The sequence below is a fragment of the Entelurus aequoreus genome, linkage group LG15, assembly GCF_033978785.1.
Source record: "Entelurus aequoreus isolate RoL-2023_Sb linkage group LG15, RoL_Eaeq_v1.1, whole genome shotgun sequence".
Lineage (NCBI taxonomy): Eukaryota > Metazoa > Chordata > Actinopteri > Syngnathiformes > Syngnathidae > Entelurus > Entelurus aequoreus.
This window is the reverse complement of record NC_084745.1, coordinates 41,128,572-41,155,822: the sequence shown is the minus strand read 5'-3', so window position 1 is coordinate 41,155,822 and position 27,251 is coordinate 41,128,572. Positions and strand designations below refer to the sequence as shown.

The 27,251-nt window shown below is 42.0% G+C and overlaps 1 protein-coding gene across 2 annotated transcripts in view; it reads left to right on the top strand.

Moving 5' to 3' along the window:
- The window catches only part of LOC133630160 (cyclic AMP-responsive element-binding protein 1-like), a 77,765-nt gene extending 63,128 nt beyond the window's left edge, over positions 1-14,637 (top strand). For both annotated transcript variants that reach the window (XM_062021554.1, XM_062021551.1), the window contains exon 5: positions 14,181-14,637. In XM_062021554.1, coding sequence (XP_061877538.1) covers positions 14,181-14,319 — 139 coding nt within the window. In that variant the 3' untranslated portion in view covers positions 14,320-14,637. The remainder of the gene's footprint in view (positions 1-14,180) is intronic.
- Positions 14,638-27,251: the final 12,614 nt, after the last annotated feature.

Genomic DNA, 27,251 nt, shown 5'->3' with positions numbered 1-27,251 from the left:
CGTTCTTAAACTTGTTGACTATTTGCTCACGCAGTTGTGGACAAAGTGTACCTCGCCCCATCCTTTCTTGTGAAAGACTGAGCATTTTTTGGGAAGCTGTTTTTATACCCAATCATGGCACCCACCTGTTCCCAATTAGCCTGCAGACCTGTGGGATGTTCCAAATAAGTGTTTGGTGAGCATTCCTCAACTTTATCAGTATTTATTGCCACATTTCCCAACTTCTTTGTCACGTGTTGCTGGCATCAAATTCTAAAGTTGATGATTATTTGCAACAACAAAAAAAAGTTTATCAGTTTGAACATCAAATATGTTGTCTTTGTAGCATATTCAACTGAATATGTGTTGAAAATGATTTGCAAATCATTGTATTCCGTTTATATTTACATCTAACACAATTTCCCAACTCATATGGAAACAAGGTTTGTACATATATATAAACACTTACAAATTATGTTTTGCCAAAGGTTTCCCAAGAAAAGGTAGCGGCGAGTACAGATGCATACAACTCCAGTACTGCTTTCCAAATGGCGTTTACTACTAAATTGCCTGCTATTTACAACTGGAGGCCGCTTGAGGGCGCTGCTACGTACAAAAATAACCACAGAAGAAGAAGTTAGAAGGGATAATGACAAAACAACAGTGACATCTGCTGGTGAAATATAGAATAAACCCAGCACCACATATAAACAACCTGAGGGACAGAATGGGCGTGGGTGGAAAAATGGACGTGCTGAGTGACATTGACGTTGTAGCAGTTCAAGGAAAATTGAAGTTTGTTGTTGGGTTTGTCCATGTTGAAGGTGAAATCTATCGTCTTTTGCCATACAGCAATATAAGATATTTGTCTATTACCTGACCGCTTCTATGTTATCTACCTCTCTTTGTCAGTATTTTCTGCTGGATCTACTCTTTATTTTGTGCTGCCCTTTTTTTTTTTTTGCTGAAGCTATTACATATACTGTAATATTGTACATGGTAATTGGCATTTGTTGTATATTGTATATATTATATAAAAATATAATACAAACCCCGTTTCCATATGAGTTGGGAAATTGTGTTAGATGTAAATATAAACGGAATACAATGATTTGCAAACCTTTTTCAACCCATATTCAATTGAATGCACTACAAAGACAAGATATTTGATGTTCAAACTCATAAACTTTTTTTTTTTTTTGCAAATAATAATTAACATTGAATTTCATGGCTGCAACACGTGCCAAAGTAGTTGGGAAAGGGCATGTTCACCACTGTGTTACATGGCCTTTCCTTTTAACAACACTCAGTAAACGTTTGGGAACTGAGGAGACACATTTTTGAAGCTTCTCAGGTGGAATTCTTTCCCATTCTTGCTTGATGTACAGCTTAAGTTGTTCAACAGTCCGGGGGTCTCCGTTGTGGTATTTTATGCTTCATAATGCACCACACATTTTCAATGGGAGACAGGTCTGGACTACAGGCAGGCCAGTCTAGTACCCGCATTCTTTTACTATGAAGCCACGTTGATGTAACACGTGGCTTGGCATTGTCTTGCTGAAATAAGCAGGGGCGTCCATGGTAACGTTGCTTGGATGGCAACATATGTTGCTCCAAAACCTGTATGTACCTTTCAGCATTAATGGTGCCTTCACAGATGTGTAAGTTACCCATGTCTTGGGCACTAATACACCCCCATACCATCACAGATGCTGGCTTTTCAACTTTGCGCCTATAACAATCCGGATGTTTCTTTTCCTCTTTGGTCCGGAGGACACAACGTCCACAGTTTCCAAAAACAATTTGAAATGTGGACTCGTCAGACCACAGAACACTTTTCCACTTTGTATCAGTCCATCTTAGATGAGCTCAGGCCCAGCGAAGCCGACGTCGTTTCTGGGTGTTGTTGATAAACGGTTTTTGCCTTGCATAGGAGAGTTTTAACTTGCACTTACAGATGTAACGACCAACTGTAGTTACTGACAGTGGGTTTCTGAAGTGTTCCTGAGCCCATGTGGTGATATCCTTTACACACTGATGTCGCTTGTTGATGCAGTACAGCCTGAGGGATCGAAGGTCACAGGCTTAGCTGCTTACGTGCAGTGATTTCTCCAGATTCTCTGAACCCTTTGATGATATTACGGACCGTAGATGGTGAAATCCCCAAATTCCTTGCAATAGCTGCTTGAGAAAGGTTTTTCTTAAACTGTTCAACAATTTGCTCACGCATTTGTTGACAAAGTGGTGACCCTCGCCCCATCCTTGTTTGTGAGTGACTGAGCATTTCATGGAGTCTACTTTTATACCCAATCATGGCACCCACCTGTTCCCAACTTGCCTGTTCACCTGTGGGATGTTCCAAATAAGTGTTTGATGAGCATTCCTCAACTTTATCAGTATTTATTGCCACCTTTCCCAACTTCTTTGTCACATGTTGCTGGCATCAAATTCTAAAGTTAATGATTATTTGCAACAAAAAAAAAAGTTTATCCGTTTGAACATCAAATATGTTGTCTTTGTAGCATATTCAACTGAATATGGGTTGAAAATGATTTGCAAATCATTGTATTCAGTTTATATTTATATCTAACACAATTTCCCAACTCATATGGAAACGGGGTTTGTATAATAATATAACATCTCAGTATATATTATATACTGTATATATAATTTGTAAATATTACATGTATGTTATATTTTATATTGCTACTATGGTACATTTTTTGTCTACTTTATACCTGCATTACACTTTCCATAACTGAGCTACTGTGCGGAACAATTTCCCTTGTGGATCAATACATTTTGTCTAAGTCTAAGTCTAAATCACCTCAAAGTAAATCGTATTGAGATATTGCAGAGAGTTGGGTCGGGAGGGTGGTAAATGACGGCGGTGACTAAGGGCACCGGCCAGAGAGTTTGAAGGAAAGATTCGAATGTGTTCAAATGATGTGACGGGAGGTGTGGAGATGACAAGGTGGATGTCTTTTTTTATGAATTACAGAAATGCAACCGCCCCTCGTTTTTTTTAAGATGTATGTATATCCAGTGGGTGTGGTCTAAATGAGGGAGAAGTATAGTGTAGTTGTTTATGCCAGGCTTCAGTGAGACAGGGGAAATCTAGGATTTTGTTAATGATGAATTGATGCAAGATGGAAGATGGGTGTTGAGTATAACATGGAGTTTGTGATGCTTGGTGACTGGTGGCGAGGAGTGGGAAACAGGGCGGAGATGTGCCTTGTGACGTCTGGCTTGAACATGATGGAATAGAGCAGGCCTGGGCAATTATTTTGACTCGGGGGGCCAAATTTAGAGAGAAAACAATTTGTCTGCGGGCCGGTATATCTGATTTTTAGGAACCCTAATACAAAATCTCACAACAATGTCTGATTGAATGCTAAAAACGTTATGACAGACCGCCTTAAAAAACGGAATTAAATTTAAAACATTTTTTACTGAATGAGACACCCATAATGTACATGTAAATAAAGAATGTGGGATTTACAATATTAAAACTATGAACAATAAAACACTGAATATTGACAACATATGAACGTCACACCCCCTCTCGATCAACAATTTTACAATCAAGCGAAACGCAACAAAAATGCAACAAACACAGCGAACGGTAAAAAAAAACCCCACCTACAATCTGATATATCTGATACATCACTAAGCTTTAGAACTTTGTTGTAAAAATCTCCTTCCACGTCTGTCCCTGACACCCGCATTTCAGGCTGGCCGCTCTGGAAACCCTCTGTGGAAACGCTCCCTACCCACACTGCTTGGTGCCTCGTTTTAGCTGTTGTGACTGAGATTACCATAGTAACTAATTAGATTATACCATAGTAACTACTAGTATATCATGCAAAAGCGCAGATTCCAAACATTAAAATACTTTGTATTGTTCAAAACTTCAGGTAATTAAACATTAAAATACTTTGTATTGTTCAAAACTTCAGGTAATTTAAAAACATCACTGCACATCATATTGGCAGCTACAGTTTCCATCTTAAAGGCCTACTGAAATGACATTTTATTTAAACGGGGACAGCAGATCCATTCTATGTGTCATACTTGATCATTTTGCGATATTACCATATTTTTGCTGAAAGGATTTAGTAGAAAACATCGACGATAAAGTTTGCAACTTTTGGTCGCTGATAAAAAAAAGTAGCGTGACGTCACAGGTTGAAAGGCTCCTCACATTTCCCCATTGTTTACACCAGCAGCGAGAGAGATTCGGACCGAGAAAGCGACGATTACCCCATTAATTTGAGCGAGGATGAAAGATTCGTGGATGAGGAACGTGAGAGTGAAGGACTAGAGTGCAGTGCAGGACGTATCTTTTTTTCCGCTCTGACCGTAACTTAGGTACAAGGGCTCATTGGATTCCACACTTTTTCCTTTTTCTATTGTGGATCACGGATTTGTATTTTAAACCACCTCGGATACTATATCCTCTTGAAAATGAGAGTCGAGAACGCGAAATGGACATTCACAGTGACTTTTACAATACATCGGCGAAGCACTTTAGCTACGGAGCTAACGTGATAGCATCGGGCTTAACTGCAGATAGAAACAAAATAAATACACCCCTGACTGGAAGGATAGACAGAAGATCAACAATACTATTAAACCATGGACATGTAACTACACGGTTAATGCTTTCCAGCCTGGCGAAGCTTAACAATGCTGTTGCTAACGACGCCATTGAAGCTAACTTAGCAACGTGACCTCACAGAGCTATGCTAAAAACATTAGCTATCCACCTACGCCAGCCAGCCCTCATCTGCTCATCAACACCCGTGCTCACCTGCGTTCCAGCGATCGACGGAGCGACGAAGGACTTCACCCGATCATCAATGCGGTCGGCGGCTAGCGTCGGATAGCGCGTCTGCTATCCAAGTCAAAGTCCTCCTGGTTGTGTTGCTACAGCCAGCCGCTAATACACCGATCCCACCTACAACTTTCTTCTTTGCAGTCTCCATTGTTCATTAAACAAATTGCAAAAGATTCACCAACACAGATGTCGAGAATACTGTGGAATTTTGTATTATTATTATTATTATTGTATATATATTTTGTAGCTTTTTGTATTGGATACAATGTGTCCGAATACTTCCGTTTCAACGATTGACGTCACGCGCATACGTCATCATACATAGACGTTTTCAACCGAAAGTTCCGCGGGAAATTTAAAGGCCTACTGAAACCCACTACTACTGACCACGCAGTCTGATAGTTTATATATCGATGATGAAATCTTAACATTATAACACATGCCAATACGGCCGGGTTAACTTATAAAGTGACATTTTAAATTTGCCGCTAAACTTCCGGTTCGAAACGCCTCTGAGGATGACGTATGCGCGTGACGTAGACCGGCGAACACGGGTATGCCTTCCACATTGAAGCCAATACGAAAAAGCTCTGTTTTCATTTCATAATTCCACAGTATTCTGGACATCTGTGTTCGTGAATCTGTTGCAATCATGTTCATTGCATTATGGAGAAGGAAGCTGAGCAAGCAAAGAAGAAAGTTCCCGTTGCGAAATGGACGTATTTTTCGAACGTAGTCAGCAACAACAGTACACAGCCGGCGCTTCTTTGTTTACATTCCCGAAAGATGCAGTCAAGATGGAAGAACTCGGATAACAGAGACTCTAACCAGGAGGACTTTTGACTTCGATACACAGACGCCTGTAGAGAACTGGGACAACACAGACTCTTACCAGGATTACTTTGATTTGGATGACAAAGACGCAGACGTGCTACTGTGAGTATGCAGCTTTGGCTTCTAAACATTTCATCGCTTGACCGTATGTGCGCAACTTTTTTTTGCGTATGTACGTAACTTTTTTAAAATATATAAGCTTTATGAACCTTGGGTTAGGTGAACGGTCTTTTGGGCTGAGTGATTGTGTGTGTTGATCAGGTGTTTGAATTGTATTGGCGTGTTCTATGGAGCTAAGAGCTAGCATAGGAGCTAGGAGCTAGCATAACAAACACGCAGGTGTTTTTATGCAGGATTAATTTGTGGCATATTAAATATAAGCCTGGTTGTGTTGTGGCTAATAGAGTAAATATATGTCTTGTGTTTATTTACTGTTGTAGTCATTCCCAGCTGAATATCAGGTCACCCCCGGCTCTCACAGCATCTTCCCTATCTGAATAGCTTCAACTCCCCACTAGTCTTTCACTTGCACTTTACTCATCCACAAATCTTTCATCCTCGCTCAAATTAATGGGGAAATTGTCGCTTTCTCGGTCCGAATCTCTCTCACTTCATGCGGCCATCATTGTAAACAATAGGGAACTTTGCGTATATGTTCAACTGACTACGTCACGCTACTTCCGGTAGGGGCAAGCCTTTTTTTTATCAGATACCAAAAGTTGCAATCTTTATCGTCGTTGTTCTCTACTAAATCCTTTCAGCAAAAATATGGCAATATCGCGAAATGATCAAGTATGACACATAGAATAGATCTGCTATCCCCGTTTAAATAAAAAAAATTCATTTCAGTGGGCCTTTAAAATTGCACTTTATAAATAAACCCGGCCGTATTGGCATGTGTTGCAATGTTAAGATTTCCTCATTGATATATAAACTATAGGTTTCAGTAGGCCTTTAAAGATCTAAAAAAATATTTTGGGTATGTCTGGCGGGCCAGATTGAAAAGTGCATGTGGCCCCCGGGCCTTAATTTGCCCAGGTCTGGAATATAGTATGGGGACAACCGGACTAAAACAAGGGGATACAAGTCCTACAGATGGCCTGGAGCCACATGTTGAGGCTGAGGAGTCTGCTAAAACTAGCAGGTCCATGACTGAGTTTGGGAAGCGGGCCTGAAATGTAAATGGAGAGTCCAGTGCTTTTTAGCGAGCTAGGGCAGAGTTTGAAATGGGATTTTGTATTTTCGGATTATTTGAGTCTTGCATAATTTTAATCAATGTGAATGATTATCCTCTTGATTGCTGATGGGAGAGATGGGATGAGGTTTTGGAGCTTGTTTGTGATGTCAAGCACAGTGGCACCAGAATAATAAATGTGTGATTGCATTTGCAAATTTAATATTTTTGGTTATTAAATCACTGTTTAGTGCATTCGGGATTAAAAGGGGCTTTGGTGCGGGTGGATGATGCTCAACAATGTGTGGGTACGTTGCTTTCCAGCAGGTGGTTTATGCCGAGCCGATCTTTACCACAGATGTGTCCCAATTAAGGCTGCAATGATTCATCGAGTAAATCAAAGAATTCAATTAGAAAAAAGAAGCCATTTGTATTTTGTTGCTTCATACTGAAATGAAATGTTCTTATTTAAACAGGGATAGCAGATCCATTCTATGTGTCATACTTGATCATTTTGCGATATTGCCATATTTTTGTTGAAAGGATTTAGTAGAGAACATCAACGATAAAGTTCGCAACTTTTGGTCGCTGATAAAAAAGCCTTGCCCTTACCGGAAGTAGCGTGACGTCACAGGTTGGGGAGCTCCTCACATCTGCACATTGTTTACAATCATGGCCACCAGCAGCGAGAGCGATTTGGACCGAGAAAGCGATGATTACCCCATTAATTTGAGCGAGGATGAAAGATTTGTGGATGAGGAAAGTGAGAGTGAAGGATTAGATTGCAGTGCAGGACGCCAGGGGTGTATCTTTTTCCGCTCTGACCGTAACTTAGGTACAAGGGCTCATTGGATTCCACACTTTCTCCTTTTTCTATTGTGGATCACGGATTTGTATCTTAAACCACCTCGGATACTATATCCTCTTGAAAATGAGAGTCGAGAACGCGAAATGGACATTCACAATGACTTTTATCTCCACGACAATACATCGGTGAAGCACTTTAGCTTCGGAGCTAACGTGATAGCATCGTGCTTAACTTCAGATAGAAACAGAAGAAATAAGCCCTTGACTGGACAGATAGACAGAAGATCAACAATACTACTATTACTTCTACTATCAGGAGACACCGAACCAAACCCTGGACCTGTAACCACACGGTTAATGCTGTCCAGCCTGGCGAAGCCTAGCAATGCTGTTGCTAACGACGCCATTGAAGCTAACTTAGCTACGGGACCTCGACAGAGCTATGCTAAAAACATTAGCTCTCCACCTACGCCAGCCCTCATCTGCTCATCACGACCCGTGCTCACTTGCGTTCCAGCGATCGACGGCGCGAAGAAGGACTTCACCCGATTATCGGTGCGGTTGGCGGCTAGCGTCGGATAGCGCGTCTGCTATCCGACTCAAAGTCCTCCTAGTTGTGTTGCTGTAGCCAGTCGCTAATACACCGATCCCACCTACCTTCTTCTTTGCTGTCTCCATTGTTCATTAAACAAATTGCAAAAGATTCACCAACACAGATGTCCAGAATACTGTGGAATTTTTCGATGAAAACAGACGCTGTTTGTATTGGGACACAATGGTGTCCCAATACTTGCGTTCAATCCATGATATCACGCACAAACGTCATCATACCGAGACGTTTTCAGACGGATATTTACCGGGAAATTTAAAATTGCACTTTATAAGTTAACCCGGCCGTATTGGCATGTGTTACAATGTTAAGATTTCATCATTGATATATAAACTATCAGACTGCGTGGTCGGTAGTAGTGGGTTTCAGTAGGCCTTTAATGACTAAAAGAAGAGCAAGACTGCTCCAATAGAGCACACATGAGAGTGGTCCACCTATTGGTGATGTAACTAGCGCTGCTGGTAATGTGGCCTGTGTATGCATGTGGGGGCCAGGGATGAAGAGAGATAGCTCGAAGAAAAAAAAAATGAGAACGTGGACGAGAGAGAAGCTGTCAAAGATTGTTCTTGTTAGTGTTCTTCTTATGGCTAAATATTTTTCTGGGTTGTTTTTGTTAGTGTTTACAAACTCTTTCAATGGGAACCAACAGTTTATGTGCATTAGACACTTAAGTCTGGTTTTAAAAAAAAAAAGTATGTAACATTAAATACTACAAACGTAAAACGTCATCTGATTCAGAACGATTGGATCAGGATCGGAGGGCAAAAAATATTGATCAGGACATCCCTTAGCTTATTGCCTACCATGTTTACCTTTTGTAAATGACTTGACTAAAATACAAGAAAAACAACAACTTGTGTGTTTATTGGAGGACATTTAGATGTTAACTGGCCGTCCAGTTTTTATTGAACTGATATATGATATCAGTATCAGATTGGTACACCCTTAATTGTGTTACCAAGCGATCATGTAGAAGTAACACATTGTAGTTAGTTACAGGAAACAACTGATGTTCCCAAAGCAATATGTAAAGTTTATCCGAGATACAGAAGATAAAACAATCATCACGTGACACAGCCAAAACTGAGGCTGTTGATGAGAACATTTGAAAACATCAATGATGACTTTACATACAGAAAGGGGACATGATATACAATATGCTGATGAAGCATAACAACCTCTTATAACAGCAAAGAAAATAATATTTTCTAACATTTCCTTCTTGTTTATACTTATAGGAACATTATTTAGCACAATGAGTATGTTTCTACATGTGTGTTACTAAAGGGGAACTGCACTTTTTGGGGAATTATGCCTATCGGTCACAATCATTAGGAGAGACATGACGATAGATGTAGGGCTGTGAATCTTTGGGTGTCCCACGATTCGATTCAATATCGATTTTTGGGGCCACGATTCGATTCAAAATCGATTTTTTTTTTTCAATTCAACACGATTCTCGATTCAAAAATGATTTTTTTCCCGATTCAAAACGATTCCCTATTCATTCAATACATAGGATTTCAGCAGGATCTACCCCAGTCTGCTGACATGCAAGCAGAGTAGTAGATTTTTGTAAAAAGCTTTTATAATTGTAAAGGACAATGTTTTATCAACTGATTGCAATAATGTACATTTGTTTCAACTATGAAATGAACCAAAAATATGACTTATTTTATCTTTGTGAAAATATTGGACACAGTGTGTTGTCAAGCTTATGAGATGCGATGCAAGTGTAAGCCACTGTGACACTATTGTTTTTATTTTTATTTTTTTATTTTTTTTTATAAATGTCTAATGATAATGTCAATGAGGGATTTTTAATCACTGCTATGTTGAAATTGTAACTAATATTGATACTGTTGTTGATAATATTCATTTTTGTTTCACTACTTTTGGTTTGTTCTGTGTACTGTTTATTGCAGTTCTGAGTGCTGCTGGGTCGGGTTTGGTTTTGGAATTGGATTGCATTGTTATGGTATTGCTGTGTATTGTTTTGTTGGATTGATTAATTTAAAAAAATAAAAAATAAAAATAAATAAATCGATTTTTTAAAAATGAGAATCGTTTCTGAATCGCACAACGTGAGAATCGCGATTCGAATTCGAATCTATTTTTTCCCACATCCCTAGATGGATGTATATATTTTTTTCCGATCAAAAGTCTGCTTACAATGGAGCCAATAAGAGCCGCTCTATTCTGCCTATAAAGCCCTTAAAAAAACATCCAAACCCCTCCATTAAGGTTTTATATACCGTAATTTCCGGACTATAAGCCGCTACTTTTTCCCCTCGTTCTGGTCCCTGCGGCTTATACAACGGTGCGGCTTATTTACGGCCTGTTCTTCTCCGACACCGACGAAGAGGATTTCGGTGGTTTTAGTACGCAGGAGGAAGACGATGACACAATGATTAAAGACTGACTTTTCATATACCGGTAGGCTGGTTATTTTGATAACGTACAGGCGAGCACTTTGTATTACTTTGCACCGTTGTATTATTTGTACTCTGCACGAATGCTGTTCGCCATGTCAAAGATGTGAAAGTTTGATTGAATGATTGAAAGATTTATTGTTAATAAATGGGACGCTTTGCGTTCCCAAACAGTCATCTCTGTCCCGACAATCCCCCCCGTGGTAGCAGGAACCCCTATATACTACGCTAATTACACATCAAAACCCTGCGGCTTATAGTCGGGTGCGGCTTATATATGGAGCAATCTGTATTTTCCCCTAAATTTAGCTGGTGCGGCTTATAGTCAGGTGCGGCTTATAGTCCGGAAATTACGGTACATGCTGTAAGTATATATGTCATGTAGTAATGGGCATATTTATAATAACATTTAATTTTAGTACGGTTTTTGATCATTTTAAGCATACGCTGCGCATTAATTGCTTTTTTTCCCCTTCATCACTGATTATTACTCACTCCAGACTTTATGAGACAACAAACATAATAAAACATCACTTACTGCACAATGTCTGCGGTCATTAGAATGCAGACTGCTGGGATGTTTATACATTCCCATTTAGATGAAGAATGACTCATAATCCTCGCAAAAAAAAAGGTTGTGTGGAACCATTTGTCTTTTCATGTCGTTCTCGCCATTTCCGGGTCTAATTTGGCGGTCAAAGTGTACCAACTTTTCGGAATATGTCCTCAGCCTTATTCTATCCAGGTGAGAGGCATGATTTATGATCGAGAATATACGAGGAAACACCTCACCAGTCGATCATGTCGAAGGTGTACACAAAATTGTGATCACGGCAACGCTATAAATAGTTTGCATTAGCGCTTATAATAACAATATCACTAATACTTGGTTAATATTAAAGTCATGAAATGTAAATGGAGTATTGTTGGTGCTTTTTGGATGTTTTTTTTATTGAGTTTTATGGGCGAAATAGAGGACCTCCAATTGGCACTTTTATTTACATTAATTTACAAGTTAGAATGCATAAAAAAATAAATAAAAGGGAACTGTTTTTTTGCCTATCACAATCATTATGAAAGTTTTTGCTTTCTAACATATAAAAATCGGCTTGTTCTAGGTGGCTAGCAATGCCGCTAACGGGAGCAATCAATTCTACCTCTAAATCACTTTGAAAATGTATTAAAAAACCGTCAACAATACTTAATTTATATTTCGTAACCAGTATAATAACCAAGCTGTAGCGACATTGTTATTGTAAGAGCCAACACTGAGGAACTGTTTTTCTAGCGTGCTTCGGTCTTAGCCGTAAAAGCTAACTACGGCAAGACATAAGCGAGCTTCTATGTCAACATGAAACGCGTTTGGGTTTGTAACACTGCGATACAACACCGATTTGTACTGACTGAAAAACATGAACAATCATATTACAGTACCCGTAAAGTATTTTCCCACATTTCATGTTTTGTTTGTACACAGTTGAGCTAGCCAGACAGTGTATGTATCGTAGTTGTACTAACACACATGGCGTGCTGCGTGTATCATGATCGATATTAAAGTCACTCACTCAATGGACAGTTGTTTGTCTGGTCCAGCTCGCCCGGGACGTTTCCTGTTGATTTTGGGTAAGCATGCTATTTATGTCGAAGTAGCATGGCTTCAAATTCCACATTTGCAGCTTAAAGTGGATTTCACCTCACTCTGTTGTCTGTTTCACCCTCTTCTTCATGCTTGCTTCAATAAGCAGTAGTTCATCCTCTGTATATTCAGCTTCAAAAAGATAAGGTTGTGAATCCTCATATGTCTAAAAATATGTTGTCTTCGTTGTTTAAAAAAATACTCATATTTATATCAAGTTCCATGCTTATATCGTCAAAATCACTTTTGTCCCCCTGTGCTGGCTTCCGTCTGATCCAACGTCTCACTCTTCCTTTGTGCTCGCTTCTATAAGCAGCAGTACGTTTAGCTTTAAAATGTTGTGAATTCTCATTTGTCCTGCTATGGAAACAGAAATCGGTTAATTTTTGGTGATTCAACACCCAATTCCAACCCTTGGATACTGAGTGCCAAGCAGAGAGGAAATGGGTCCCATTTTTATAGTCTTTGGTATGACTCGGCCGTGGTTTGAACTCACAACCTACCGATCTCAGGCGGACACTCTAACCATTAGGGCACTGAGTAGCTCTTGAAGAGCTTGTACTGAAAACACATGTTGTTGTACTTTTAGGTGCAATGGCAATACAGTTCCGTTCCCATTCCATTCCAGTCAGAGTAGTTCGGAGACCCACACCCGCTCTGTGCTCTGTTTCTGCCTTAATAGGTTTACAGAGTGAGATTAATGTAAATGTTTTATCACATTCACACTTCAAATCAAAACAAACCCATTGTTCATGTTAATAAGCCAGTCATAGATTTGGTTTGTTCGTGAAAATCACAACCCTTCAGTCTTTAGATCAAATTTGATACTCTAACATTTAACAATGTAGAACAAAGAAAAATACAACTAAACTAAGAATAAAAAGAAAAAAAATCATTTACAGTTATAATCATAATTTGCACTATTTATGTAAGACCCACTACGATATTTCGCTCTCCTACTGCATCCATTAATTAATTATATTATATAATATAATTAATAACACATAATTAATTATGCAAGTAAGGCAATAATGTCATCTATCAACTTTTAGCAACTTTCCTTACTAAGGAGTTGGCATCACTGGAAGATGAAGAGAGATCAGAAGAGATTGAGGACAGTGAGGATGGAGATGTAGAAAGAGATACAAATTGAGAACACATGTGCAGAGGATGAGACAGAAGAGCCAGCAGAGAAAACATTGGCAATGATTTTCATTTCTAATTTCTGATTAATTAAGAGGAGTGAGGACATCAGTCCTAAGGTATAGATGGACACACCTTCTCATTCAATGTGTTTTCTTTATTTTCATGACTATTTACATTGTAGATTGTCACTGAAGGCATCACAACTATGAATGAACACATGTGGAGTTATGTACTTAATAAAAAAAAACATGTTTTATATTCTAGTTTATTCAAAATTGCTCCCATTACTTTTTTGCGCAATCTTGGCATTCTCTCGATGAGCTTCAAGAAGTAGTCACCTGAAATGGTTTTTACTTCACAGGTGTGCTTGACGCTCATCGAGAGAATGTCAAGAGTGAGCAAAGGGTGACTATTTTTGAAGAAACTAGAATATAAAACATGTTTTCAGTTATTTCACATTTTTTGTTAAGTACATAACTCCACGTGTGTTCATTCATAGTTTTGATGCCTTCAGGGACAATCTACAATGTAAATAGTCATTCAAATAAAGAAAACGCATTGAATGAGAAGGTGTGTCCAAACTTTTGGCCTGTACTGTATATTTTATTTTTTATTTTTTTAATCTACAAAAACTTCATCAACCAAGACGTTCAGAAGCCGAATCCTCTCTTATTGATTTGTCATTATCACTAGCCTGACTTCAACTTATTTGGTATTTTCAGGGAAGCGGCTCGTGAATATCGAAGGAGGAGAAAGGCGTACGTTCAGGGCCTGGAGGAGCGTGTGGCGAAGCTGGAAAATCAGAATAAAGCTTTGAAGGAGGAGCTTAAATCCTGGAAAGAAATGCATAAAGTTCCTTGATAATACTCACGGAGTGACTGTACTGGATATACTGTACATTTTACTTTATTCACCCATTCAAACAGTGCTGCTATTATTGGAGGATACCAAGGAAAGAAACTGATGACACAGCAGGGAGGACCAACCTGGAGTGTTAGCACCTTGCTGAAGAACACCTGGACATGTACCGTACATGCTGGACAGTTGGTTAAACAATATTATTTATGAATATAAATGACCTGTCCTAATGTGTAACAGAATAGAAACTTTAATATTCATAATGTGCTGTGCTGGATCACATTTGCATACGAATTAAAAACGTATATTGACATAGCGACACAGGTCTACCATGCTAAATTTCATGTTTGTTTGATGTAAAAGACCAACTTTACTATTCAAGGATTTGCTTTCATACCTGAGTGAAAGTAGAAAATGCTTTTTTTGATCTGATGTGTCAGTGCACGTTTTGTACGTACAAAATATTGTTAAGTTGTACTCCCATTATTGTTAATGTGATGTGTTTATTAATAACTTAGTGCAGGGGTGCCTAAAGTGGGCCGAGTCGTTTGGTTTGGTCCGCCAAATTTGATACATATTCATTAGGGGTGCCGGGGAAAAAAATTATTAGAATCGTGATTTTATTTTTACGATTTGGAATTGTTTCAAAATGTTCAAGAATACATTTAAAAACAATACTTTTTTATGGCTATTTCTACACTTACTCAGCAGCCAGGAGGAGCTTACATAACACATATCCTGTGACCAAAAGGTTTTTGTTATAATTCATCCATCCATCTTCTTCAGCTTATTCGAGGTCGGGTCGCGGGGGCAGCAGCCTAAGCAGGGAAGCCCAGACTTCCCTCTCCCCAGTCACCTCGTCCAGCTCCTCCCGGGGGATCCCGAGGCGTTCCCAGGCCAGCTGGTAGACAGTCTTCCCAACGTGTCCTGGGTCTTCCCCGTGGCCTTCTACCGGTCGGACGTGCCCTAAACACCTCCCTAGGGAGGCGTTCGGGTGGGATCCTGACCAGATGCCCGAACCACCTCATCTGGCTCCTCTCGGTGTGGAGGAGCAGCGGCTTTACTTTGAGCTCCTCCCGGATGGCAGAGCTTCTCACCCTATCTCTAAGGGAGAGCCCCGCCACCCGGCGGAGGAAACTCATTTCGGCCGCTTGTACCCGAGATCTTGTCCTTTCGGTCTTAACCCAAAGCTCATGACCATAGGTGAGGATGGGAACGTAGATTGACCAGTAAATTGAGAGCTTTGCCCTTCACCACAACGGATCGATACAGCGTCCGCATTACTGAAGACGCCGCACCGATCCGCCTGTCGATCTCACGATCCACTCTTCCCTCTCTCGTGAACAAGACTCCGAGGTACAAACCCCGTTTCCATATGAGTTGGGAAATTGTGTTAGATGTAATTATAAACGGAATACAATGATTTGCAAATACTTTTCAACCCATATTCAATTGAATGCACTATAAAGACAAGATATTTGATGTTCAAACTCATAAACTTTTTTTTTTTTGCAAATAATAATTAACTTATAATTTCATGGCTGCAACACGTGCCAAAGTAGTTGGGAAATGGCATGTTCACCACTGTGTTACATGGCCTTTCCTTTTAACAACACTCAGTAAGCGTTTGGGAACTGAGGAGACACATTTTTTAAGCTTCTCAGGTGGAATTCTTTCCCATTCTTGCTTGATGTACAGCTTAAGTTGTTCAACAGTCCGGGGGTCTCCGTTGTGGTATTTTAGGCTTTATAATGCACCACACATTTTCAATGGGAGACAGGTCTGGACTACAGGCAGGCCAGTCTAGTACCCGCACTCTTTTACTATGAAGCCACGTTGATGTAACACATAGCTTGGCATTGTCTTGCTGAAATAAGCAGGGGCGTCCATGGTAACGTTGCTTGGATGGCAACATATGTTGCTCCAAAACCTGTATGTACCTTTCAGCATTAATGGCGCCTTCACAGATGTGTAAGTTACCCATGTCTTGGGCACTAATACACCCCCATACCATCACAGATGCTGGCTTTTCAACTTTGCGCCTACAACAATCCGGATGGTTCTTTTCCTCTTTGGTCCGGAGGACACGACGTCCACAGTTTCCAAAAACAATTTGAAATGTGGACTCGTCAGACCACAGAACACTTTTCCACGTTGTATCAGTCCATCTTAGATGAGCTCAGGCCCAGCGAAGCCGACAGCGTTTCTGGGTGTTGTTGATAAACGGTTTTCGCCTTGCATAGGAGAGTTTTAACTTGCACTTACAGATGTAGCCAACAACTGTAGTTACTGACAGTGGGTTTCTGAAGTGTTCCTGAGCCCATGTGGGGATATCCTTTACACACTGATGTCGCTTGTTGATGCAGTACAGCCTGAGGGATGGAAGGTCACAGGCTTAGCTGCTCACGTGCAGTGATTTCTCCAGATTCTCTGAACCCTTTGATGATATTACTGATAGTAGATGGTGAAATCCCTAAATTCTTTGCAATAGCTGGTTGTGAAAGGTTTTTCTTAAACTGTTCAACAATTTGCTCACGCATTTGTTGACAAAGTGGTGACCCTCGCCCCATCCTTGTTTATGAATGACTGAGCATTTCATGGAATCTACTTTTATACCTAATCATGGCACCCACCTGTTCCCAATTTGCCTGTTCACCTGTGGGATGTTCCAAATAAGTGTTTGATGAGCATCTCTCAACGTTATCAGTATTTATTGACACCTTTCCCAACTTCTTTGTGACGTGTTGCTGGCATCAAATTCTAAAGTTAATGATTATTTGCCAAAAAAAAAAAGTTTTATCAGTTTGAACATCAAATATGTTGTCTTTGTAGCATATTCAATTGAATATGGGTTGAAAATGATTTGCAAATCATTGTATTCCGTTTATATTTACATCTAACACAATTTCCCAACTCATATGGAAACGGGGTTTGTACTTGAACTCCTCCACTTGGGGCAAGATCTCCTCCCCAACCCGGAGATGGCACTCCACCCTTTTCCGGGCGAGAACCATGGACTCGGACTTGGAGGTGCTGATTCTCATCCCAGTCACTTCACACTCAGCTGCGAACCGATCCAGTAAGAGCTGATGATCATGGCCAGATGAAGCCATCAGGACCACATTATCTGCAAAAAGCAGAGACCCAATCCTGCAGCCACCAAACCGGATCCCCTCAACGCCTTGACTGCGCCTAGAAATTCTGTCCATAAAAGTTATGAACAGAATCGGTGACAAAGGGCAGCCTTGGCGGGGTCCAACCCTCACTGGAAACGTGTCCGACTTACTGCCGGCAATGCGGACCAAGCTCTGACACTGATCATACAGGGAGCGGACCGCCACAATCAGACAGTCCGATACCCCATACTCTCTGAGCACTCCCCACAGGAGTGCTCAGAGAGTACACGGTCGAATGCCTTCTCCAAGTCCACAAAGCACATGCAGACTAGTTGGGCAAACTCCCATGCACCCTCAAGGACCCTGCCGAGAGTATAGAGCTGGTCCACAGTTCCACGACCAGGACGAAAACCACACTGTTCCTCCTGAATCCGAGGTTAGACTATCCGGCGTAGCCTCCTCTCCAGTACACCTGAATAGACCTTACCAGGAAGGCTGGGGAGTGTGATCCCCCGATAGTTAGAACACACCCTCCGGTTCCCCTTTTTAAAGAGGAACCACCACCCCGATCTGCCAATCCAGAGGTACCGCCCCCGATGTCCACGCGATGCTGCAGAGTCTTGTCAACCAAGACAGCCCCACAGCATCCAGAGCCTTAAGGAACTCCGGGCGGATCTCATCCACCCCCGGGGGCCCTGCCACCGAGGAGCTTTTTAACTACCTCAGCAACCTCAGCCCCAGAAATAGGAGAGCCCACCACAGATTCCCCAGGCACGTCTTCCTCATAGGAAGACGTGTTGGTGGGATTGAGGAGGTCTTCGAAGTATTCCCTCCACCGATCCACAACATTCGCAGTCGAGGTCAGCAGAACACCATTCTCACCATACACGGTGTTGATAGTGCACTGCTTCCCCTTCCTGAGGCGGCGGATGGTGGTCCAGAATCGCTTCGAAGCCATCCGGAAGTCGTTTTCCATGGCTTCCCCGAACTCCTCCCATGTCCGAGTTTTTGCTTCCGCGACCGCTGAAGCCGCACACCGGCCTGTCGGTACCTGTCCGCTGCCTCAGGAGTCCTATGAGCCAAAAGAACCCGATAGGACTCCTTCTTCAGCTTGACGGCATCCCTCACCGCCGGTGTCCACCAACGGGTTCTAGGATTACCGCCACGACAGGCACCAACTACCTTGCGGCCACAGCTCCAATCAGCCGACTCGACAATACAGGTGCGGAACATGGTCCACTCAGACTCAATGTCCCGCACCTCCCTCGTGACATGTTCAAAGTTCTTCCGGAGGTGGGAATTGAAACTCTCTCTGACAGGAGACTCTGCCAGACGTTCCCAGCAAACCCTCACAATGCGTTTGGGCCTGCCAGGTCTGTCCGGCATCCTCCCCCACCATCGCAGCCAACTCACCACCAGGTGGTGATCGGTAGAAAGCTCCACCCCTCTCTTCACCCGAGTGTCCAAAACATGAGGGTGCAAATCCGATGACACAACTACAAAGTCGATCATGGAACTGCGGCCTAGGGTGTCCTGGTGCCAAGTGCACATATGGACACCCTTATGCTTGAACATGGTGTTCGTTATGGACAATCCGTGACGGGCACAAAAGTCCAATAACAAAACACTCGGGTTCAGATCCGGGCGGCCATTCTCTGTTATAATTCATATACCAAATAATACATTGTGAGAATTGGTTTGAATCTTGAATCTGTTTTTAATCGAAAATGGATTCTGAATTCAATCCGAAGAATCGGCACCCCTAACTTAGAGGCTTTCTAGTATCAAAAATAAGCTTATTTTTTCTGGCCTTCTGATAAAAACTCACTAAACTGCTGTCAATTTCAGAGTAACCGTCTCCGATTTACTATAATTGAGTGTAATTGATTGAAGCAAAGGCAGCACGGTGGAACGGGTTAGTACGTGTGCCTCACAATACGAAGGTCCTGGGTTCGATCCTAGGCTCGGGATCTTTCTGTGTGGAGTTTGCATGTTCTCCCCGCGACTGCGTGGGTTCCCTCCGGGTACTCCGGCTTCCCCCCCACCTCCAAAGACATACACCTGGGGATAGGTTGATTAGCAACACTAAATTGGCCCTAGTGTGTGAATGTGAGTGTGAATGTTGTCTATCTGTTGCCCCGCCTTCCGCCCATGTGCAGCTGGGATAGGCTCGAGCCCCCCTGCATCCCCAAAAGGGGCAAGCGGTAGGAAATGGATGGATGGATGATTGAAGAAAAAATCGAGTGCCTACTCAAAAAGAACGACATCCATTTGCATCTTGGCTGCTCTCAAAATGTCTTAAAACCCTCTTGTTTCCATGGGCAGACAAACTGAAGTCCCTGATGGATGGGTCTCTTAGGGTTTCCATGGCAAGGTGTCTTGTCCCTGGCATTCTTTTCAATCCGGTGTCTTGTGAATACCTCTTAACATCTTGTTATGGTTGGTTTAGTCTGACCATTTACAACTGTCTCCAAATAAAATAGTTGTATAATAATTAGCATGCAGAAACATGAGGGAGATTGATTCCATCAAGTGTATCTGATGTGTGTGTAGTTAGCAAGCATGCAAACATACAGTGCCTTGCGAAAGTGTTCACCACCCTTGGATGGTTCCGTGTTTTATAGCTTTATAAATTATATTGTGGTCAATGTAACTATTTTTATTTGACAAAAATTTGGAAAAAAAAGCTTTCATTTCTAAAATGTGAAAACAAGCTTTCATTTAAAATTAAAACAAGATTTTTACAAACTGGTGTCAATTATTCAAAGCCGGGTGCGAGACACCACCATGATGCCTCCAACCAGTCTAAGAAAAGCGGGAGTTCCCCGTAAGGGTCCATAGTTGCCCCAAAAAGAGAGGTCTTATCCCAAAAGGTTTATGGTTGGACAAAAAAATGACTTGTCCCTAAAGGTCAACCGTTGCGCCGAAAAAGGCTTATCACTAACGGTCCACAGATGCACCAAAAATGTCCATGGTTGCTCCAAAAAGGACTTATCCCCAAAGGTCCACAGTTATCCCAAAAATGACTTATCCCTGAAGGTCAATGGTTTATCTCTAAAGGTCCATGGTTCCACCCAAAAAAAACTTCACAAAGTCCATTGTTGCACCAAAATAAACTTTTCACTGAAGGTCCATGGTTTCACCCTAAAGGTCCATGGTTCCACCAAAATAACTTCACAGAGTCCATGGTTGCACCAAAAGGAACTTTTCACTGAAGGTCCATGGTTTAACCCTGAAGGTCCATAGTTCCACCAAAAATAACTTATCCCTGAAGGTCCATGGTTGCACCAAAAAGGACTGATCTCTTAAGGTCCACGGTTCCACCCAAAAGAACTTACTCCTGAAGGTCTACTGTTGCCCAAAAAGGATTTTATACTTAAAAGGTCATGGTTTCTCCAAAAATGTGTTATTCCTAAAATTCCATGGTTGGCCTAAAAATTACTAGCAGTTGCCCTCTAGTGGGTTCCCCTGACCACCACCACACTGGCACGAAAGTCCAGTATTCAGGTTGGATCAAGTCTTTTATTTTCATCCACCAGTATGATTTGCTTTTCGGCATAGATAGGACTTTTCAGTCCGGCGTGTCTCTACTTTGCTCTCTAGTGTCTCTATCTCACTTCAACTCCAACACTCATGTCTCGGACCGGCCGCTGCTAATAAGAATGGCAGGGGATTAGATGATCAACCCCAGCTGGGTAATCAATCACCTGCTAGCTGTGCTTCGAGGCCGGTCCTTCCACACCTCGCTACGCGGCAGGCCCGCAGACCACGCCCCCCTCCACAATGACTTACGCCACCCCAAAAAGGCCCTGAAAAAAAAGAATTATCACAAATATTCTGTTTGTCCCAAAAATGACGTATCCCAAAAGATCCATGGTTGCCCCCAAATAGACATATTCTTAAAGGTCCACAGCTCCACCGAAAATAAATTATTCATTAAAACGGTACACGGTTCCATCCAAATGGGCCCATTTGGGACCTTGCCAGACCCCTCTGAGTGCATTTACGGACTACATGTGTGTTAAGGTGGCGGTCAACTTCATGCATGGACAAGAGGGTGTAAAATATGGCACAACTTTTCCAACAAGTAAGCAACACTAAGCATCAGAGCTACACAGAAGTGGTTCAAAGACAAGTTAAATATTCTAGATTGGTCGAGTCAAGCCTTGATCTCAATCAACTCTAATTTGTGGCTGGACATGAACCTGCCAAAATTTGAGCAGTTCTGTAAGAAGGAATGTAAACATATTAGTGTTTGGATGAGCCACCCCAATTAAAACATATCCACTCTGACTTGAGTGCATCCAGAAAGTATTCACAGCGCTTCGCTTTTTCCACATTTTGTTATGTTACAGCTTTATTCCAAAAAATAATTTGATTTTAGAATTATATACAGAAAACCCAGGATGACAATGTGAAGAAAATGTTCTAGAGATGTTTTTAAATGTATTATATATAAAATAAATCACATGTTGTGGTATTCAAAGCCTTTGCTATGAAGCTCAAAAGTGAGTTCAGGTGTATCCTGTTTAACTGATCATCCTTAAGATGTTTCGACAGCTTAGCTGGAGTCCACCTGTGGTAAATTCAGTTGGTTGGACATGATTTGAAAAGGCAGTCACTCCCTCTCCCTCTTTCCCATGACTGTCAAGTCGTTGGGGGATAACTGCGATGAAGAGGCAGCTAGTCTGCGGCAGTTCTCACGGTCCTTAGTGGCCGTCAATAGCTCTGGGGTCGACAGGTCCGTCCATGTCTTGATGTTGTCTGTCCAGGATTTCCGTGGTCTTCCTCGCTTCCTTAGTGTGCCCTGCACGATGGTCTTGCACAGGGTGTCGTGGCGGCATGTGTGGCCGAACCAAGCTAATTTCCTTCTTTTGACTGTTACGAGCAGGGGTTCTTGGTGACCAACTAGTCTTTCGACTTCATTTCACACAGACTCATTGGTTTTGTGTTTGTGGTATGTTATCTTGAGTATTCTTCTGAGGCATTTGTTTTCAAAGCCTTGTATTTTTCGTTCTGATTCTACCAGGAGTGTCCAGGTCTCGCATCCATACAGTAATATTGATGTTATTAGGGATTTGTAAAGTTTGAACTTTTGTCTATTTTGCTTAGTTTGACCATTGCTGCTGTTGCTGTGGCGATCCGAATGCGGATTTCTGTATCGCATGTGGTATATTTGGCCAGTGTTGCTCCCAGGTATTTAAATCTGGACACTTCCTCCAGTTGTTCCCCATCCATCATTATGTTGGTCCTTGAGTTCTTTGAGGTGTTCACCAGTACCTTTGATTTGGCTGTGCGGACCTCCATTCCATAGGCACCAGCTGCTGTGCATAATTTGTTTGTAAGGTCCTGCAGTTTGGAGTTTGAGCCTGCTATGAGGCTGATATCATCTGCAAAACGTAGATTGCAGATGGGCCTGCCGTTTATTGATATTGTAGTCTGGTGCTCGTGTAGGGCTTCCTGCATGATTCTCTCTAGTAGTAGATTGAACAAGGTATAGGAGAAAAAACATCCTCGCCTGACACCTACTATGGTTCGGAGGAACTGTCCTATTTGGTTGTTAAGGAGGACTGCGCTGGTGGCTTTATCATAGATGACTTGTATGAGACCGTTTTCGAAATTGAGTTATTTTAGTGTGTGCCAGAGCCCTTCGTGCCATACACGATCAAATGCCTTTTTGAAATCAATGAAGTTGTGGAACAGGTCTCTGATGTCCGATGTGTTTTTTTATGAGTATCCTACAGTTGAAAAAGTGTTCCACTGTACTGTGTCCTGCTGTGAAACCTACCTGTTCTTCTGATAATAGTTCTTCAGATTTTGCTTTGAGGCGGTTGAGAATTATTCGTAGCATCACTTTGCTTGGGTAACTAATAAGGCTTATGGTCCCATAGTTCTCAAATTTTTTGAGGTCTCCTTTCTTTGGAAGGGGAATAACAAGTGATTGTGTCCATTGCTCCGGACACTTTTCTTTCTATATACGTTGGCATATTTCTTTGGCTTTGATGGTGTCGTCACCTCCGCTCTTTACCAGCTCTGCTAGGATGTTATCCACTCCAGGGGACTTGCCAGGTTTTAGGCTTTTTATGGCTGCTTCTACTTCTCCCCTCATTATGGTTGGGCTTTCCATCTCTTCTTTTGCTGTGTTCGTGTTGCCGAGTACTGCAACATCAGGTTTGAGCTCATAGTTGTAGAGATCTTTACAGTACTCAGTACAGCTTTTGAGATTTTTCTCATTTTCAAAAAAGGCACACACCTGTCTATGTAAGGTCCCACACTTAACAGTGCATGGCAGAGCACAACCAAGAATCAGGTTGATATAATTTTCTGTAGACCTCCGAGACAATCTGGGGGAGGGTACAGAAAAATATCTGCTGCATTTAAGGTCCCAATGAGCACAGTGGCCTCCATCATCCGTAAATTGAAGTAGTTCGGAACTACCAAGACTCGGAAATTCCTACAGCTGGCAGGCCCTCTATACTGAGCGCCTAGTCAGGGAGGTGACCAAGAACCAAGTCCCAATGAGCACAGTGGCCTCCATCATCTGTAAATTGAAGTAGTTCGGAACTACCAGGACTCGGAAATTCCTACAGCTGGCAGGCCGTCTAAACTGAGCGCCTGGTCAGGGAGGTGACCAAGAACCAAATACTCTGTCAGCGCTACAGATTTCCTCTGTGGAGAGAGGAGAACCTTCCAGAACCTTCTAGAAGTACAATCATCTCTGCAGCAATCCACCAATCAGGCCTGCATGGTAGAGTGGCCAGACAGAAGCCATTCTAAAAGACCCTCAGACCATGAGAAACCAAATTCTCTGGTCTGATGAGACAAATACGGAACTCTTTGCCGTGAATGCCAGGCGTCATGTTTGGAGGAAACCAAACACCGCTCATCACCAGGCCAATACCATCCCTACAGTGAAGCATGCTGGTGGAAGCATCATGCTTTTGGGATGTTTTTTAGCAGCAGGAACTGGAAGACCAGTCGAGATAGAGGGAAAGATGAATGCAGCACTGTACAGAGACATTCTGGATAAAATCCTGCTCCAGAGTACTCTTGAACTCAGACTGGAGCGAATGTTCAACTTTCAGCTGGACAACGACCTTAAAGGCCTACTGAAACCCACTACTACCGACCACGCAGTCTGATAGTTTATATATCAATGATGAAATCTTAACATTATAACACATGCCAATACGGCCGGGTTAACTTATAAAGTGACATTTTAAATTTGCCGCTAAACTTCCGGTTCGAAACGCCTCTGAGGATGACGTATGCGCGTGACGTAGACCGGGGAACACGGGTATGCCTTCCACATTGAAGCCAATACGAAAAAGCTCTGTTTTCATTTCATAATTCCACAGTATTCTGGACATCTGTGTTCGTGAATCTGTTGCAATCATGTTCATTGCATTATGGAGAAGGAAGCTGAGCAAGCAAAGAAGAAAGTTGTCGGTGCGAAATGGACGTATTTTTCGAACGTAGTCGGCAACAACAGTACACAGCCGGCGCTTCTTTGTTTACATTCCCGAAAGATGCAGTCAAGATGGAAGAACTCGGATAACAGAGACTCTAACCAGGAGGACTTTTGACTTCGATACACAGACGCCTGTAGAGAACTGGGACAACACAGACTCTTACCAGGATTACTTTGATTTGGATGACAAAGACGCAGACGTGCTACTGTGAGTATGCAGCTTTGGCTTCTAAACATTTGATCGCTTGACCGTATGTGCGCAACTTTTTTTTGCGTATGTACGTAACTTTTTTAAAATATATAAGCTTTATGAACCTTGGGTTAGGTGAACGGTCTTTTGGGCTGAGTGATTGTGTGTGTTGATCAGGTGTTTGAATTGTATTGGCGTGTTCTATGGAGCTAGGAGCTAGCATAGGAGCTAGGAGCTAGCATAACAAACACGCAGGTGTTTTTATGCAGGATTAATTTGTGGCATATTAAATATAAGCCTGGTTGTGTTGTGGCTAATAGAGTATATATATGTCTTGTGTTTATTTACTGTTGTAGTCATTCCCAGCTGAATATCAGGTCACCCCCGGCTCTCACAGCATCTTCCCTATCTGAATAGCTTCAACTCCCCACTAGTCCTTCACTTGCACTTTACTCATCCACAAATCTTTCATCCTCGCTCAAATTAATGGGGAAATTGTCGCTTTCTCGGTCCGAATCTCTCTCACTTCATGCGGCCATCATTGTAAACAATAGGGAACTTCGCGTATATGTTCAACTGACTACGTCACGTTACTTCCGGTAGGGGCAAGCCTTTTTTTTATCAGATACCAAAAGTTGCAATCTTTATCGTCGTTGTTCTATACTAAATCCTTTCAGCAAAAATATGGCAATATCGCGAAATGATCAAGTATGACACATAGAATAGATCTGCTATCCCCGTTTAAATACAAAAAATTCATTTCAGTAGGCCTTTAAGCACACAGCCAAGATATTAAAGGATTGGCCTCAGGACAACTCTGTACATGTCCTTGACTAGCCCAGCCAGAGCCCAGGCTTGAATATGATTAAACATCTCTGTAAAGATCTCAAAAGGGCTGTGCAACAACGCTTCCCATCCAGGCTGATGAGAGGAATGGGCGAAACTGCCCAAAGATAGGTGTGCTAAGCTTGTGGCATCATATTCAAAAAGACTTGAGTCTGTAATTGCTGCCAAAGGTGCATCAACAAAGTATTGAGAAAAGGGTCTGAATACTTATGTACTTATTTTTTTTTAATACATTAGCAAAAAGCTCTAAGAAAAGGCAGCTAGCAGCAACCAAAAATGGCACAGTTCTGTGGTCAGTATATGGCACTGGGGTATGAAGCGGCGAAGGCTTGAGATGGGGGACGAGGTAAGCCAAGAGTCTCTCTGTTTGGTGTTTCATTCGGCAGAGTGACATCGCGATAGCACAAATGGGTGCTGCGCAGACTACTATGACAAGTCCCGAACAAACAAAACAATTACAGCTGTCCGCGAGGGAGGGGGGAAAGGGATTTCATAGCGTCTCTTTGCAACGGCCTCACTGAGAGAGATCTGCAGCGCGACTTTGGTTGAGGGTACGGATCAAACGAATCCACGAATCATCTACCCTAATTGTCCATTCTGGTCCCTTAATTGATTATATATTCGCCTTGCAGAGCAGAAAACTTCTTCGAGATGTTATCCAGTTTGCAATTTAGTCCAGAAATTGTCACAGTTTGAGCGGCTGCAGCCTTCCCAACCCCATCAGTCATGACGGGCAGGTTCTGGGTACCTTGAACGGCTGCCATTGTCTTCCGAATTTGTCGATAGACCAGGGCAAGGCTCAGTCAAGAATCCTTAACACTTCTGTTAAGCTGAGAAGACCACAGTGGTGTGGGATGACCTGTTATCTTAGTTCAGAGTAGTATAGTAAACTTCAATGCCCTCAACGAAAAAATCCCCAGGCACACAACCCTCCAGTTCTCCCACGCACCCATAGTGTATACCACGGCAAAGGTTCTCAGAAAAGACAGGCTCCTCCGAACCTGAGCTTCCCAGCGAGAAGGTCTTGTCAATTGTGTTGAGATACCAGTTGGGGAACACTTTGTCATTCAGTATACCATAAATATTATTTAATTGGTACTAATTTGTAAACATCTGTTTTCACTTACTTGGCTAATATAGTACACATTTACTGGGGGTTTTGGAATGTAACCCCCATGCATAAGGGATGACTGTCATTGCATAGGTGTTCTCAAGATGTAAGATGATACGATCTAGTCGCATCTTCTGGTTTGATGTCTGGATTGGTGATAATGCTCCATCCTTCCGTTTAAGAAGTGCTCCAAAGCTGCAC